Raw genomic sequence first — 14,738 nt, forward strand, 5'->3', positions numbered from 1 at the left:
ACAACAAGCATTTTGGAAGGAATATACACACGCCCTGCAGCTCCAGAACACACAGCAAGCTCCGACCTCAGGCGGAAACATTCGCTGGGGGCAGGTTGTTCTGTAACTGGCACTGCAGCATATTTCATAGGTTCTGGTGGGGATGCCATGGGGGCTTTGAGGGGAGGGGGAGATGAGGAGGAGGCGGGGGAGGGGCCATGGGGGCATTGAAAGGGGTTTGGGGGAAGGGCCATGGGGGGGCTCTGGGAATGACAAGGAGGAGGGTTAGGGTGAGGTGCCAGGGTGAGAAGGGAGGGGACATGGGGGGCTCTCGGCTGAGGAGGAGCTATGGGGAGGAGAGGGGCCATGGGGGCTCTGAATGGGGTGATTTGGGGAGGGGGAAGGTCCAGGAGGCTGGGGGGGGGGGCTGACGGGGGAGAAAGGAGGGGCCATGGGGGCATTGAAGGGGTTACGGGGGAGGAGACTGGGGGTGACTAAGTAACTACAATACCCATAATGCCTGCCTGGGAAGTCATCCCCAAGGGAGGAACGGGTATTTCCGCTTCCGGTGGCTAAAGCCGGAAATCCCCACCCTCCTGCTTGGAGACCGGGAGAGACCCGGACCCCGGCCCTGGTGAGCTGCCCCAGTGCAGGCTCGTTGGGGGGTGGGCCCCAGTGCAGGGTGTGTGTGTGTGGGCCTCATTGGAGGGGTCAGAGCTTGCCTGACACCCCCCCTCTCTCTCCCGCAGGCTGCGGCGCTGGCGCATGGACCCGGAGCCGGTGGCTGCACGGAAAATGGGCCCCGAACGGATCTGTCCCAACGAGCACGAGGAGCTGGGGCCGCAGGAGGTGCCTGAGGGGTCCCCGGACCCCCCCGGGGACTGGAGCAGTGAGGAGCCGGAGGAGGAAGAGGAGGAGGGCGCTGATGGCTACTTCTACCAGCCCCTGAACCAGGATCCAGAGCAGGGGTCGTGGGACCCCGGTTCGCTGGCAGCTGAGGAGGCGCTAGGCCCTGCAGAGACCGCACCTGGCATCCAGGAGCGATTGCAGGTGACGGGGGATGTCCCGAGTCTGGGGGGGTGGGCAGGGCAGGGCAGGGCAGACGGGGGCAGCGCTGCCACCTTGTGAACTTCTTGTGAGTAGGGTGATGTAGGCCCTTGCTGGGGGCAGTCTCACCAGGGCCTGAGAACTGTGGCCCTCACCTGTGTTTTGGGGAAGCTGAATCTGAGAGCTCCAGGCTCCCCCCACAGTGTTCTGTAGCCTGGGGGCACTAACCTGCACCACTGGAGATCATGAGTTCTAGTCCCAGCTCTTCCACTAACTTCTGCAACTTCCTTGAACCTCACAACCCCTGTGAACCAAGGCCTGCTGCCTTCAGGGCTCAGGTATTGTTCACCCTTTCCAGAGACAGCATAAATGAGAGCCTACACAAGGTCACTTCTGGCAAAGCTGGAAGTAGAGCTCTGATCTCTGCAACTTGGCTGTGTTATATTGTCTGCTTTGCCCCACACAGTCTTTCAGAAATAATACTGCAAGTTAGGTGCTTCTGTGACCCACACTAAAACAGAACGGTTCTGCTAATCAGTGAACCACATAGTAGTTCATGGCTCCATGCTAAGAGCGCTGGTTCTTTAGCTTGAGTGGTAGAAGCGTGTGCTTCTACACTTAGAGCCAGGCTTCAGTCCCTGCAGATGACATTAACAGGGTGGCTGTAGTCAAATGTAATTGCCAGACCACAATCTGCTCCTGGACGTAGGAAGAGAAACCAATAATCCTGATGCCTGGAGTTCCACTGCTGCAACCTCTCAAATACACGTGCCACGCACTGGTGATGTGTCTGGTGTGCTGCCTTGGAAGGGCTGGTCCATGAAGTGTAGTAGTGTGTCACCTCTCATCAGCTGAGCTATAGGGCTATGGCTCTGAGAGTTGTAGGTATGAAATCAGCTGGTGACACTTGTGATAAAATACAGATATATGAAAAGTTAGCACACAACCCTACAGTGACCAGTGGGCTGATTTTATATTGCGTAACATCGTAGTTAGAAGTGAATTGGGATGTTGTGTTAATATTGGCTTCAGTGTTGCTTTTGTAGTATTTGCATTTTGGTTAATTGGAGCAGGCCCTTCACGAATAGGGGGGAGGCAGATTTGAGAGGTCTTTGAGAGTGGAGACTCTAGGAGACTCTGCCTGTGCTTGTCAACCCCAGAATGGTCAGAACTTGATTTCATTTCTGGGAAACAAGTCGCCTCACTCGAAGTGCAATGTTAGTATTGCGTGGGGTAGGCTGACTGCCTCAGAGCATTGCTAATGAGCTGTCCTGCCTTCACTGGAGGGCACCGGTGTCTGACTCCTGAGCAGTTGAATCCGTGTTGAAAGTTCCCATATGATAGATGCTTGTTTATTCTTGGCCCCTAGATGAGATGAGGCAGGGGGGTTTCCAGATCCATGTCGTCTGTTACAGATGCATCATTATGCTTTGCACTAGTTTGCTGGCTCTTCAGGGCCGGGACTGTCTCTTGCTATGTTCGTACAGTGCCTAGCACAACAAGGCCCTGAGCTTAGTGGGATCGTTAGTGACAGCTCCTACAGCAGGGGCTAGAATTGCATTGCTCACTCTAAACTGGCCAGAGTTGATAGCGGGACACTGAGTGGGGAACCAGGGGAAGTTACATCAAGACAGACCAAAAATCCTGATGTAGTCTTTTATTTAATCTCATGATTGGGGGGTCTGATTTACAACTCTTGGGTTTGCCAGCCCTGGGGAGCACAGTGAGGCAGGAATGCACTGAGGGCTGGGGAGGTGTCGAGGGGGAATGCCAAGGGGCTGTGCTGGAGGGTTGTGCCCGGCCGGAGGCTTTGCTGAAACTTGTGAGGATTGTGTTGTGCACTGCAGATGCTGAGGCTGCATCTGCCGGACCCCCCTGTGGATAGCGAGGAGGAGGAGGAGGGAGCTGCAGCTCAGAGCAGCCGAAGTTCCATCCCTATGGATCCAGGTAAGGGACTCTGCTTCTCTTGCTTCTAGATGGAAGTGGAATTTGTTGGGGCTAGAGAAGGGGGCAGCCCTGAGGCTGGGCATTGTATCGGCACCAAAGCCTGGCTGCTTGGAAGCTTTGGGGCTGGGCACTCTCTCTAGCAGCAGCGTCTGGTCTCATGCTCTTTGTTTGGCTCTAGAACACGTGGAGTTGGTGAAAAGGACAATGGCCGGTGTGAAGCTCCCTACTCTGGGAATCCCTGCGTGGGCCAGTGAGATCTCGGATGATCAGTGGACGGCTATGGTGCAGCGAACGCTGCAGGTCAGGCAGAATCTCAGCACCTCTAGGCCTGAATGGAAGTGAAGTGCAGAGCCACGGTCGGGGCCCTGCCAGAACTGATGTAGCTGAGAACAAAGTGCTACCCTGTGCACTTTGACCTCAAGTTATGCAGGGGAGGCAGACCACCGCCCTCCTTCTCTGGATTGATCAGCTAAGTGACTTTATGTCTCCCACTGAAACTGTCTGATACCAAATCTATTTCCTTCTCTCTTCCTTCCCCACTCCTGCTCATGGATAGTGTGATGTCAGTTATTGTGATGTCCTTATGCTGGCCCAGTAGTAGTGTTCTACCCCTAAGAAACTGGACTGCCTTCCTCACCTACAAGGGCAGGGTTTTATTGGCTCTAGGTGCCTGAGGATCAGTCAGTGAGGGAAAGGGTATTTCCCTCCTCATCCATGCATGTGCTGCCCCCTCCTGTTTAGAGGGCAAACAGCTGTGCTATGCCAAGTCATATGAGGTGGAGTCTAGATGTGTCCTCTTTTCAAGAGATCCATTTTATTTAGTTCTGTACATACAGGGACATCTGTACAAAATCCAACACTTTCATACTATAATGCTCTACTGAAAATAAAGTACACCATATGTACATATGACCTGTAAGCAGCTTAATACTTGTGTCCAGGGGGTGACTGCATTGTTCAGTTTTGCTTTTCCCTCATGAGGGGAGGGGCTATGTGAGAAGTGGAAGAGGCAGCTCCAACTCTGTCTGTGAGACAGCATGGGGGAGAACACCGGCAGAAATCAGCGCGAATGGTAGGAAATAAATGTTGTACAAAAGACAACCAGGGCCTGGCAGACAGTTACCAACGGGCCGTGTACTGGCTGTAATTCTGTCTGGGGATAGTTCTGCGGGCTTATGAGCTCACCCCTTTCTCACACCGCCCCACCTCTGATACATAGGACACGGGAATGAATAGGCAGCAAACTAAATTTAATGTTAAAGTACTCAACACAAATTCTCTGACTCAAAACAAGATTAAAAAGGGGGCTATGTATATGTCTAAGTCATCCAGCCCACCATGCTCCGGTGCAGTGCTGCATCTGCAGTGCATGACCCAAACAGGTGGCGGCGCCAGCGTGGTTGGAAACAGAGGCCGAAAGTTTCACTGCTACTCTCTTCAGGACCCCACCCACAGGAAAATCCTAGTCTGAAATACAGTTACATCCTCCATCTATTATAGCCCAGCCACTTCTCTATGCGGGTTCAAGCCACCTAGGGCCAGGTGCCTGCTCTCTGGAACCTTCTGGAGCATTTCAGATGGGCTGACAGGCAGCTTGCTTCATAGGCTCTTGCAAACATGTTCCAAGGCCAAGCTGACACTTGAGTTCTTTCCCTTCCATTTCCCCAGCCCAGTTCCCCTTTCTGCTCTACAGGTGTGAAAGTTCTCAGCAACCCATCCTGGCAGACTCCTGGCTGCCTTCCTCACCCCTACTCCAGTATAACACCTAGTACGTAGCCTATGGGGGTGCTGGGCCAGGCCTGTGTAAGTGTTTAGCACCTGGCTCCATGCTAACAATCGTACTCAAAGTAAGCAGTGAGCTCCCCAACCTGTGATTCATGGATCGAGACGTGAACTTGCCCATGGTGGAAAACAGATGAGAGAGGCCATTCTGTCTGGGGCTGGGAGGGAAGGGAGAAGAATCTCCAAAAGATTAAAGAACCCACCAAGTAATTCACCATCCCCACACCTCTGTCAGCTGCTTCTGGGGGAGACAGGTACATCTAGCATGAGGGAATTCAGAACAACAGGGATGAACCAGGGTGCAGAAGGAATGACAGGAAAAAGAGCTAACTAGAGTTTGAGGGAGAGAGGGGCTGGGCAGGGGGAGACGATACCTGTGAAGTGCTTAAACAAAGAGGGAGAGGAATTTAACAGGAGTTAGAGGTGGGAATTATAAGGAGCAATGGGGTGACATTAAGGAGGGGGGAAACATGCTGACTGTCAGGAGTGAGAAGCATAAGGCTGGAGAAGAGTTTCCCAAGGGAAACCCCAGCAGACAGACAACACAGAGTTGGAGCAGGGATGCACTTCAGTGTGCAGACATGATACTCTGGGGCTTTTCCTTCTGTAATGTTCCATGATGCGGAAATGTAATTAGACTGCCAGCAGCAGCGATGGTGTGAGTGAGGCCAGCATCTGGTTAAAGGTAACCCAGAAGAGTGAACCCACTCACACCCTTTAAAACTAGCCTCCCTAGGGTGACACCTGGGAGAGCCATGATACAAAATCTAGAGCGCACTGCTCAGGAGAGAACTGCCAAAACAATGCAGCATGCCCGCCAACAGCGCCCGGAGATTACCTGCCAGGATGAAGGCCCTGGGCTATTGGCAAATACATTCCTAATGACAAAGTAGCCTAGCTAGTCCCTGCTACGCTACATGAGAACTAACAGCTGCCCAACAGACAAGCTAACTAGCCACCTCTATGGCCAGTGTAGGATGAGCCTCGCTCATGATGGCTGCAGCATCTAGGGATTCCAAAATGTAGAGGCAACAAAATACTCCCAAACTGAAGGTGGCCCGAGAATCCCTGCCTATCACGTGACTCGCAGTGGCTCAATGGAGCGAGGCTATTAGCACAAGCTTCCTGGACACCATGCCTGGTGTGCCGAGGGAGCAGCAGATGCGCCCATGGTGTGGCAACAAAAGGAGGACAGCACAACAGTGGGTTGAGTATGCAGACATCACAGAGCAGGGACACAATGGTCACGTACCCCTAGAATAGCATGTTAAGTTTGGGCACCTCGTTACTGGAAATATAGTGACAAGTCTGAGGGAACTCCAGAGAGGATCAGCACTGGTTGGAAGAAATGACAATCTTTCCTCTTAAGAGGCTGGCTAATAAAACACCTTTGGGTCATGCTAAATGAAGAAGGGAGAGTAATTATTTTAGGGGGTACAAAGGAATAGGGAGTAATGTGCTTACAGCCAGAGATTGCAAAGCACTTCACCCAGGAAAGGATTAGCACACTTTATAGAAGGGGGAACAGAATGGGGAGATTCAATTAAGTAAAGGACAAGTTAAGATAAACATCTGTTCACCTGCCAAGCCAGATTATTAAACAGTGGAATCATCCCCCAAGGGGAAATCCCCATCGAGCAGAGTTAAAACTTGACTGGCAAAAGCCCTGGAGAATTGGTTGTGAACAATCCTGCCCTGTGAATGGACTTGATTCAACCTACTGAGCCTCTCCCAGCTGTTATTTCGATGGTTCTCTGACGCACAGATGGAGCAGGGGCTGAGTATGGAGGAGGGTGCATGCACAGCGCTTTGGGCTGTGTGCACTACCATGTCAGTAGTCACTGGCTGATAAACCCCATCCAGACACTGAGGATGCAGGAGGCTTTGGTCCTGCATTAGTAAGCAGCAGGAAATGGAATGACTCCTGCCTGGAATGATGCGAACATGGACTGGCTGGGCTCCCTTTGCAAACGCGCACACAGAATAGCTTTAAAGGAAAAAGCAGGAGGCTGTCACAATGTGATGAGACAGGAGGTACAATGTAAAACCAAATCTACCCTGAAAGAATGAGAGTGGTGTGGAGGACAGGCACAGCTCACCATGTTCATTCCCTAGTTATACATTAGAACCAAGTGCATTCTGTGTACCCCCGGGGGGCAGGGAACGGGGGCCAGGCCTCCCAGGACAGCTCCCCAGCCCGTCAGAGCGCCTCCTGGCTTGAGGTGAGGAATTCTTCTGCTCTCTTGTGGGCCTCCAGGGCTTTAATAGTGTAGACATCCTGAGGAAGCTCAGATTTCCGACGAAGCAGAACCTTCTCCTTCTTGATGTCTTTCAGCATCTAAACACAAAGCCCAAAGTCAGTGCTCAGCTTCAGGGAATGAGCCCCGTGCCCCTCACCCAGATAAACTTGGAGCATCACTTCTTTCCTCATGAGCAGAGGTGACTCTGCTCATGTGCCCCAGCCTCACCAGGTGAGGAGAGAGAAAGGTGATTGGTAACAGCAAGGCTCCACCCAGCCATCTGTTTATGGAGAGCCTGCTTGTTGGGCAGGGATTCGGCCTAGTGCCCAGAGCCACATACCTTCACTATAGACACTCCTGGGCTCATGTGTGACCTTAGCATGAGGTCTCAGGAGGGCTGGGTGTTCACATGGAGTGTAAGACTATGCAGAAGGTAACAGCTAATGCTAACTGATTTTTGAAGGGAGATAAATCCTCCTTTTCAGGGCTGAAGACAATCTCTGACTGTCAGGGATTAGATGAGGGGCAGATTATCTCACCACTTCCTCTGGAAGCATCTGGTACTGGCCACTGGATACTGGACTAAATGGACCCAGCTCTGATCCAGTCTGGCAATATCTCTGTTCTAATGTAACCACCTGTGGTGGAATGGCCTCCTCTGAGGAACTCTGCCAAGGGTGCTGGACCCTGACTCACCTGCACAGCCTCTGTCTCCACTGTTTTCTTCAGTAGCTGAATGTCCTCTGCAGTTGGGGTCTCTGTCTCCATGCAGTAAACAGGAGGCAAAGGTGGGGGTGCATAATACATGGGGTACTGCAGGAAATGCGAGCAATCAGGGAGGTTAGTTTAGCATGCAGGCGCACCGCACTCCAGCACCAGAACCTCTCTTCTACCTCCACATCTCATAGGGCCCCAGGGAAATTTCACATGCTCCCAACCTTAAGCTGCAAGCATCCTCTATACCACATGCCAGCACCAGGTGAGGTTAAACAGCATTCCTCGGCTCAGGAGACTCCTGCCCTTTGCTGTTCCTACTCTGCCGGCTGAGCGGGGGGGGACGGGGACGGACCGGGGTGTGCCATGCCAGCCACTGACCCACTCCCTACTCAATAACCAGGAACACATCTAGGTTTTCCATGGGACAGCTGCTCCTCCTGTATCAGCTGGTCAATGCAACTGTAGCAAGAGGCCAGTTGGGAGACTGAAGGTATCTGCACTAGCTTGGAAACGTTCTCTGGTAACTGCGCTTCATGACAATAGGGGACAGACACAGGCTGCCATGGAACTCCAAGCCTGGCCAGGACCTTCTGCAAGGAGGAGGAGCCAGTGACGGGTTCTGCTCTTTGCAGGCCAAGGCAGCAGGTGTTTGGAGCCCCAACCCTCCGCCCGTCCGTCCCACTCTGAGTGACATCGTTACCTGGGGGTTCTGCCGGGCCAGTTCCTCAACCTTGTGCCACATCTCTTCTCGCTCCTTCAGCCTGAACCTCCCTCTGCCGAGAAAGAGAAGAAGTTAAACTACAGGGAAAAGTGGCAGAGATGGAAATCCAATAGGGGAGCCTGGAGACAGCAGGAGAGATGGGGGGGGGAGTAGAAAGGGGGTCACTAATTTTGTCCTGTACAAAAAAATTGAATTTCTGGGTGGAGGGTAACACCTGGAAACTGGGAGCACCTGGCAGCTGGAGGAGGATGCATTCCATTCAGTGTGCCTGTGAAGATTTGGATGGGCACAGTGTGCGCGCGTGCGTGCCTGTCTGTCTGTCTGTCTTTGGGAGGTATCAGATTGCTAGCGGGGGGACTGTCAGAGGTTAGTAGCTGAGAAGTGGGTTATTTGAATGATCAGCTTGTGTGTTTGGAGGAGGGAAGCCTGTGGATCTGTCCACAGCATTATGTGCTCAGACTAGTTTGGAGTTACCGTTCTTGTTCCCCAGGCCAGGCACAGGAACATTGGAACTGCCCTACCTGATCCGAGGGGGGCCCATCTAGTGCCAGGCCCGTCTCTAACACTGACCAGGACCAGCAGCTTCAGAGGAAGGCACAAGAAGCCATGAAGTGGGCAAGTCACAGATTTTTCATAGTTTAAGCCCAGAAGGGATCATTAGATCACCTAGTCTGACCTCCTGCATGACGCAGGCCAGAGAATTTCACCCAGTTACCTCTGCATTGAGCCAAACAACTTGGGTTTGGCAGATCTTCCAGAAAGGCGTCCAGCCTGGATTTGAAGGTATCAAGAGATGGAGAATCCACCACTGCCCTTGGGAGTTTGTTCCAATGGTTCATCAACTTCCCTGGTAAACATCTGCACCTTATTTCTAATTACATTTTGTTTGGCTTCAGCTTCCAGCCACTGGTTCTTGTTCTCCTGTCACTGCTAGATTAAAGAGCCCTTTAGTACCTTGTAGTTTCTCCCCATGAAAGCACTTACACACTGTAATTAAGTCACCTCTCAGTCTTCTTTTTGATATGCTGAACAGCTTGAGCTGTTCAAGTCCCTCACTGCAAGAAACTTCTCCAGCCCATGGCTCTTTTCTGCACCTTCTCCAAATTCACAACATCCTTTTAAAAATATGGACACCAGAACTGGATGCAGTATTCCAATACTGGTCTCACCAGTGTCGTATATAGAGGTAAAAACCACTCCTCCCTGCTCCTACTCACTGTTCCCCTATTTATATAAACAAGGGATCATATTAGCCCTTTGCACCGCAGCATTGCACTGGGAGCTCACGTTGATTTGCTTATCCACTATGGGATCCTTAAATCTTTTTCAGTCCCTGCTTTCCAGGATACAGTCTCCCATTCTGTAGGCATGGCCAGCATTCCTTGTTCCAAGACAAATAACCTTGCATTTGGCCCTATTAAAATGTATTTTGTTTGCATGGGCCCAGGTTACCAAGAGATCCAGATCACTGTGTGTGACTGACCCCTTTCCTCAGCCTTATTTACTACTCCATCATTCTGTGTGTCAGCAGGAATTTCATACTTATTACCACTTCACTTGAAAATGCGGATTAATGCCTGCCTCGTACCAATCACTGTGGAAACCCTACTGCAAACACCCCTGTTCCATGATGATTCCCCACTGGTGGCTACTTTTTGACAGCTGTCACTTAGCCAGTTAATTCATTTCATGTAGGCTCTACTGATATTGTATAGTACAGAACTAAGTCAAATGCTTACAAAAGTCTCAGTACATTACATCTATGCAGTTACCTTTATCAACCAAATCTGTAATCTCATCAAAGACTGAAATCAGGTTTGTTTGCCACAACCTATTTTCCATAACCCATGTTGATTGGCATTATAGTCCTATGATACACATGTGCAGCATCATTCCATAAGGAAGGTTTCTTCCTATCCCCATCAGTCAGAGACTGGTTTTATGCCCTGAAGCAGGATATATTTTAGTCCCATCTGATGTTAAAAGACCAACCCTTACTCACATTCTCCCACTATACTGCCCGTACAGAGACGCTACGGGAGGGGCCTGCACAGCACCTTTCTGAGCCGTAGATGGTGGTGGGAATACAGGTACAGTCTCAAGCCCTGCATTCTACAGACTGAAAACAGACACACCCAACCACTCAGTTCTCTCAGCTCCACACCCAGCTACAAACAGGGCTTCTAGAAGGAGCAGGGAGGCCAGCCTGGCTCTGTGAAGACATGCACTTTGAGAACAAGAGCCATGTTGGGAATTAACCTCTTTTCCTCCCTGCTGACACTGCCTCTGTTGTAGGAGACAAAGTAAAAGCAGCCTCTCTGTGGAAGGAGCTCAAGGGGCTCTGCTGAGAGGGTTGAAAAATGGGAATCCCTTCCCATGAAAAACTTCTCATTTTTAGTAAAATTTTCATCTTGAACCAGGGGGGAAAAATGTCAAAAAACCCTAAATTTTTTTGCAGAAAGGGATTTCAAGAAAAAATCCATTTTGGAAGAACTGAAATGGAATTTTTCAGTTTCCTAGTGGTTGGCCTGGAAAGCTCTTGTTGATTTCACTTGTGAAAATCTACAGGAGCCTTCTAGCCCAGCTGCTAGAGAAGTAAAAAACCCAGCACTCAGTCCCCCCCCCTCCAGGCAGAGTGCTGGGGGGCTCTCAGCCTGACACTCCTTGGGGAAAGATTTTGTCAATTTCACTGGCAGAAAGGGAAACTGATAAGAGGGATCCATGTGAGCAACCAGATAGCAGTCATTTTGATTTTCCCCAAAATCCTGGGGGCGGGGAGGAGGATTCCTTTCCATGTAAACAGCAATTTTTCATCAGAATGAGTTTTTGGCCGGCTCTACTCCTCAAGTCAGCATCTGCTCTTGATGCTGCAAGAGGAAATAGCGATTGTGACATTGGCAGACCAACTCATGCCAGAGACTATTCAGGCCAATTCACTTGTGTATCAGTAGAGCCAAGTGATTGTTGAAGGCAGAAGAGTGTATTTGGGGTTTAGACTTCATAAAACTAATAGGACATTACTTGCATTGTTTTCTCTTCTCTGTATCCTATTATGACGCAGCAGCAACCATTTACATTGTGTATACCTCTGTATCTAAATAATCCATTAAAGAAGCCCTGTGGAATTCAAAGCAAATGGTCACTCTGTGTGCTGACTGGAGGTCAGAGACTCAAAGGGCATCCCTCACTCACTGTCATCAAAGGAAAAGCCCACATGGGTAGAGAGTCTGTCAGCTTGCTTTCTGTCAGAAGAAGCTATACATACGGATTCAAGGAAAGATCCTTCATCTCTGAACTATGTGGACTCTTACGCAGAAGTGTATCAGATGCAAAGCGGAGATTCCCAGAGATAAGCTGGGTACCCTGAAAGATTGGCAGGTTATTACATCACTGCTACCATTTGGAATTACAAACTGTGACTCACCTGTACATATATTTTACCTGATTTAACCTTTCAATGACTCATTTCCTTTTCTTAGCTAATAAACCTGTAGTTAGTTTACTACAAAATTGGTTGCCAGCATTGTGTTGGGGGTAAGATCCGAAGTACCAATGGATCTGGGGTAAGTGATCACAGTCTCTTGGCACTGGGAGAAACCTGATGTGGTGTTTTCTGACAGTCTGCCCTGAGGTCAGCACTCGCAGTTGGGAGCCGCTCCAGACAGTGTGACAGTGATCATGAAGGTGAGTCCACAACTCCACATAGCTGCCCCTCAGCTTTCACAGCAGGCAGAGTGCGGACATATGCTCCTAAGCTACACAAGGCCCAAGATGCTGAGGTGCAAACAATCAGCTAGTTCATAGCATGACCAGATGCACCATCTTATAACTAATAAGAGGGTCAAAGCCATGTTTTTCTCTAAAGGTCTCCAAAAGTCTGACAATGCACAGCTTAACCTGGTTTAAGGAGTAACAAATCACTCTTTGGACATCAAACTGTATGGCCTCACTTCCCCAGGATGTCTATGGGCTCCAGAAGAAGATACCAGCAGTTCCATCAACACACTCAGTGTATGGCCCAGGGGAACTGGGCATGCCTCTAACCGCCCAGTGCTGCTCACAAAGGCTATGTAGCTGCATGGCGGCTGGGTGTGGAAAGTGATCATTTCTGCAGAGGCAGGCACTGTGAGTGCTCATTAACCATTTCAATGTCTAATCCTTTTTTGAATCCTCCTAAGCTCTTAGCCTCAGTAATACCTTGTGGCAGTGAGTTCCACAGGATAATTATGCCTTGTTTCTTTTTATCAGTTTCACACTTGTTGGCTTTCAGCCTCATTGGACAGCCCCTTGTTCATGTGTTATTTATGACAGAGGGTGAATAGGAACATCCAACATACCTTCCCTATCCCTGTAATTATTTGGTGTACCTTCTATATGCCCTCTTCTCTCTAACCTAAACAGTCCTCATTCTTTTCAATCTCTCCTCTCCTCAGTCTCTTACTGAATGGGTCAAGGTCCTATGGAAAAAACAGCATGTGATCATGTAATTACAGACTATCATAATACATATGTACAAGGCGGATAAATTAATATTGCACAGGCAACCTTTATACTGGCATTTCCTATCTTCTGAGTGCTTGACTTTGCAACGTTAATATGCTTTGAACAGTTTTTTTGCATATAACTTACAAGCTTTGAAAAAAAGCAAGCTGAAAAAACAGAGATTCCATGATATGGCATCATATTGACCCCTACATGATGGAATTTCTGTTTTTTCAGCAGGGTTGGAAATTTTAGATACGCCCCTGTGATCTCCGCAACTTGAACTAACAGAATAACTGACAGCTGTAGTAGATTATCATCCTCTATGTAGATCAATGTAGCCCATTGGGCTAGCCTGCAAGTTTGCTTCTATATTATATAATCTGTTTATTCTTTATTAGTTTGATTATATTATTTTGTTTTTGTATTTAGTAGTTCCAGTAACACATTCATTCAGTATATTTGGCTATAATGCAAAGAACCTACAGGCCCTGTATCCCGTACGATTAGCTGAGCACGTTAGCATAAATGTTTGTAATCTTTGGCATAGATAAATGGCCTACTGGTTATCCCTCTGGGGGACTGAATATGTTGATCCAGATTTTGAAACATACCAGTAAGCACAAGGCACACCACAAAGAACATGGAAGTAAGAGTTCAGGCCAAAGGTAACGGTTTCAAGGATGAGATAATTGATATTAATATGTATGGTATGTTGTTAATATGTAAGAGTATGTTAGCCAATAGAGAAGGTGTACCCTGTGATTCATTAGGGTGAGGAAATAAGATTTGGGCATGGAAGGTTGGGCACCGACATGAATATTCAGGATAGCACCAAGACCCATAAGAGGGCAGCCCTCCATGTGGAAGTAGTGACTGTCCTTTTCCTGCTTTCCCTGTGTTTAGCAATATAGCATTATTACTCAACCCTCGACCCTGATCTCTATCATCTCGGGGTGTAGGAACCTGGACCATCGAACCCAACTGGCATGCCAGAGACGAGGCTGGTCCTTTATCCTATTACCGGGTCCCCTTGGAAGAGTGTGAGCATGCTAGGTTATGTAGCTTTTGCAAAGCTATGTTACCATGTGGGGCTATAGAATTGTATTACATCTCCGTAACTCTGGGGTTGGCAGCTTTAATAACACTGTCATTTATTTCAATGAAAGTTTCTAAAGCCTGGCTTTGTCCTCAGTGTGACAGTCCTTGCCACACACGCCGAGAGCCCACACAACGTATCAAACTCAACATCCTCTAATTCTGTAGCCTTATTTTGGAACAAGAGCTTAAGTATTTTCTGGTCAGCTCATTGGTCAGCCTATAATAAATCAGCCCTTTAAAAATCGGGTCAACACTAGCACTACAGGAGAATAAGACACGCACTTTCCCAGTAGATTTCACAGATATTCACAGACAGTAGAGGAATGGTGAGACTCAGGAATCATGGACTCACTCCATTCCCGGCTCTGGAGGGGTGTATTTCTAGTGGGCACAGATTCTTCTGCCTGTTTCCCCAAGTGTGCCCCTTCCTGCCCTGTCCTTTCCATCCTGCTCCACCCCAGTCTTGTATCTTCCCCACCCCTGCCTCTTCATCCCAGTCCCACAAACCTGGGCCTGCAGATAGTGCTCTGAACCCAAACCAGCAAACCCAAACCAGTGAAGAAGGGGGCTAGCGAAGCTCTGGTTCAAAAAGGATACCCCCCACCAAGCTCCTAATTGGGGGAAATGTCCAGCCCCATTGACTGGCGGGAAGGCACTAGTTAAATCCAAAAAAGGCTCAGGAAATTGCCCGAGAACTAGGTGAATCCTGGGCTGGCTACTAC

General features: G+C 49.4%; 2 protein-coding genes across 5 annotated transcripts in view; one reads left to right on the plus strand and one right to left on the minus strand.

Moving 5' to 3' along the window:
* The first annotated feature begins 533 nt into the window (after positions 1-533).
* MEA1 (male-enhanced antigen 1) lies at positions 534-3,882 on the plus strand. 2 transcript variants are annotated; one of them, XM_067532918.1, is made up of 4 exons: positions 534-613; positions 729-1,029; positions 2,874-2,973; positions 3,152-3,882. In XM_067532918.1, exons 2-4 carry the CDS (start codon positions 745-747, stop codon positions 3,313-3,315), a joined length of 549 nt encoding a protein of 182 aa, XP_067389019.1. In that variant the 5' UTR covers positions 534-613; positions 729-744; the 3' UTR covers positions 3,316-3,882. The 2 variants fall into 2 exon arrangements, with proteins under 2 accessions (XP_067389019.1, XP_067389020.1); XM_067532919.1 differs by having other exon boundaries at positions 565-607.
* Positions 3,883-6,392: 2,510 nt separating this feature from the next.
* PPP2R5D (protein phosphatase 2 regulatory subunit B'delta) overlaps positions 6,393-14,738 on the minus strand; it is a 45,380-nt gene continuing 37,034 nt past the window's right edge. For all 3 annotated transcript variants that reach the window (XM_067532914.1, XM_067532916.1, XM_067532915.1), the window contains 3 exons: positions 8,413-8,485; positions 7,692-7,808; positions 6,393-7,093 (listed from right to left, as the gene is read on the minus strand). In XM_067532914.1, the coding sequence (XP_067389015.1) occupies positions 6,956-7,093; positions 7,692-7,808; positions 8,413-8,485 (328 nt within the window). In that variant the 3' untranslated portion in view covers positions 6,393-6,955. The remainder of the gene's footprint in view (positions 7,094-7,691; positions 7,809-8,412; positions 8,486-14,738) is intronic.

The sequence above is a fragment of the Emydura macquarii genome, unplaced genomic scaffold (genome assembly GCF_026122565.2).
Source record: "Emydura macquarii macquarii isolate MOO-44397 ecotype Brisbane River unplaced genomic scaffold, CSIRO-AGI_Emac_v2 contig_3305, whole genome shotgun sequence".
Taxonomy (NCBI): domain Eukaryota; kingdom Metazoa; phylum Chordata; order Testudines; family Chelidae; genus Emydura; species Emydura macquarii.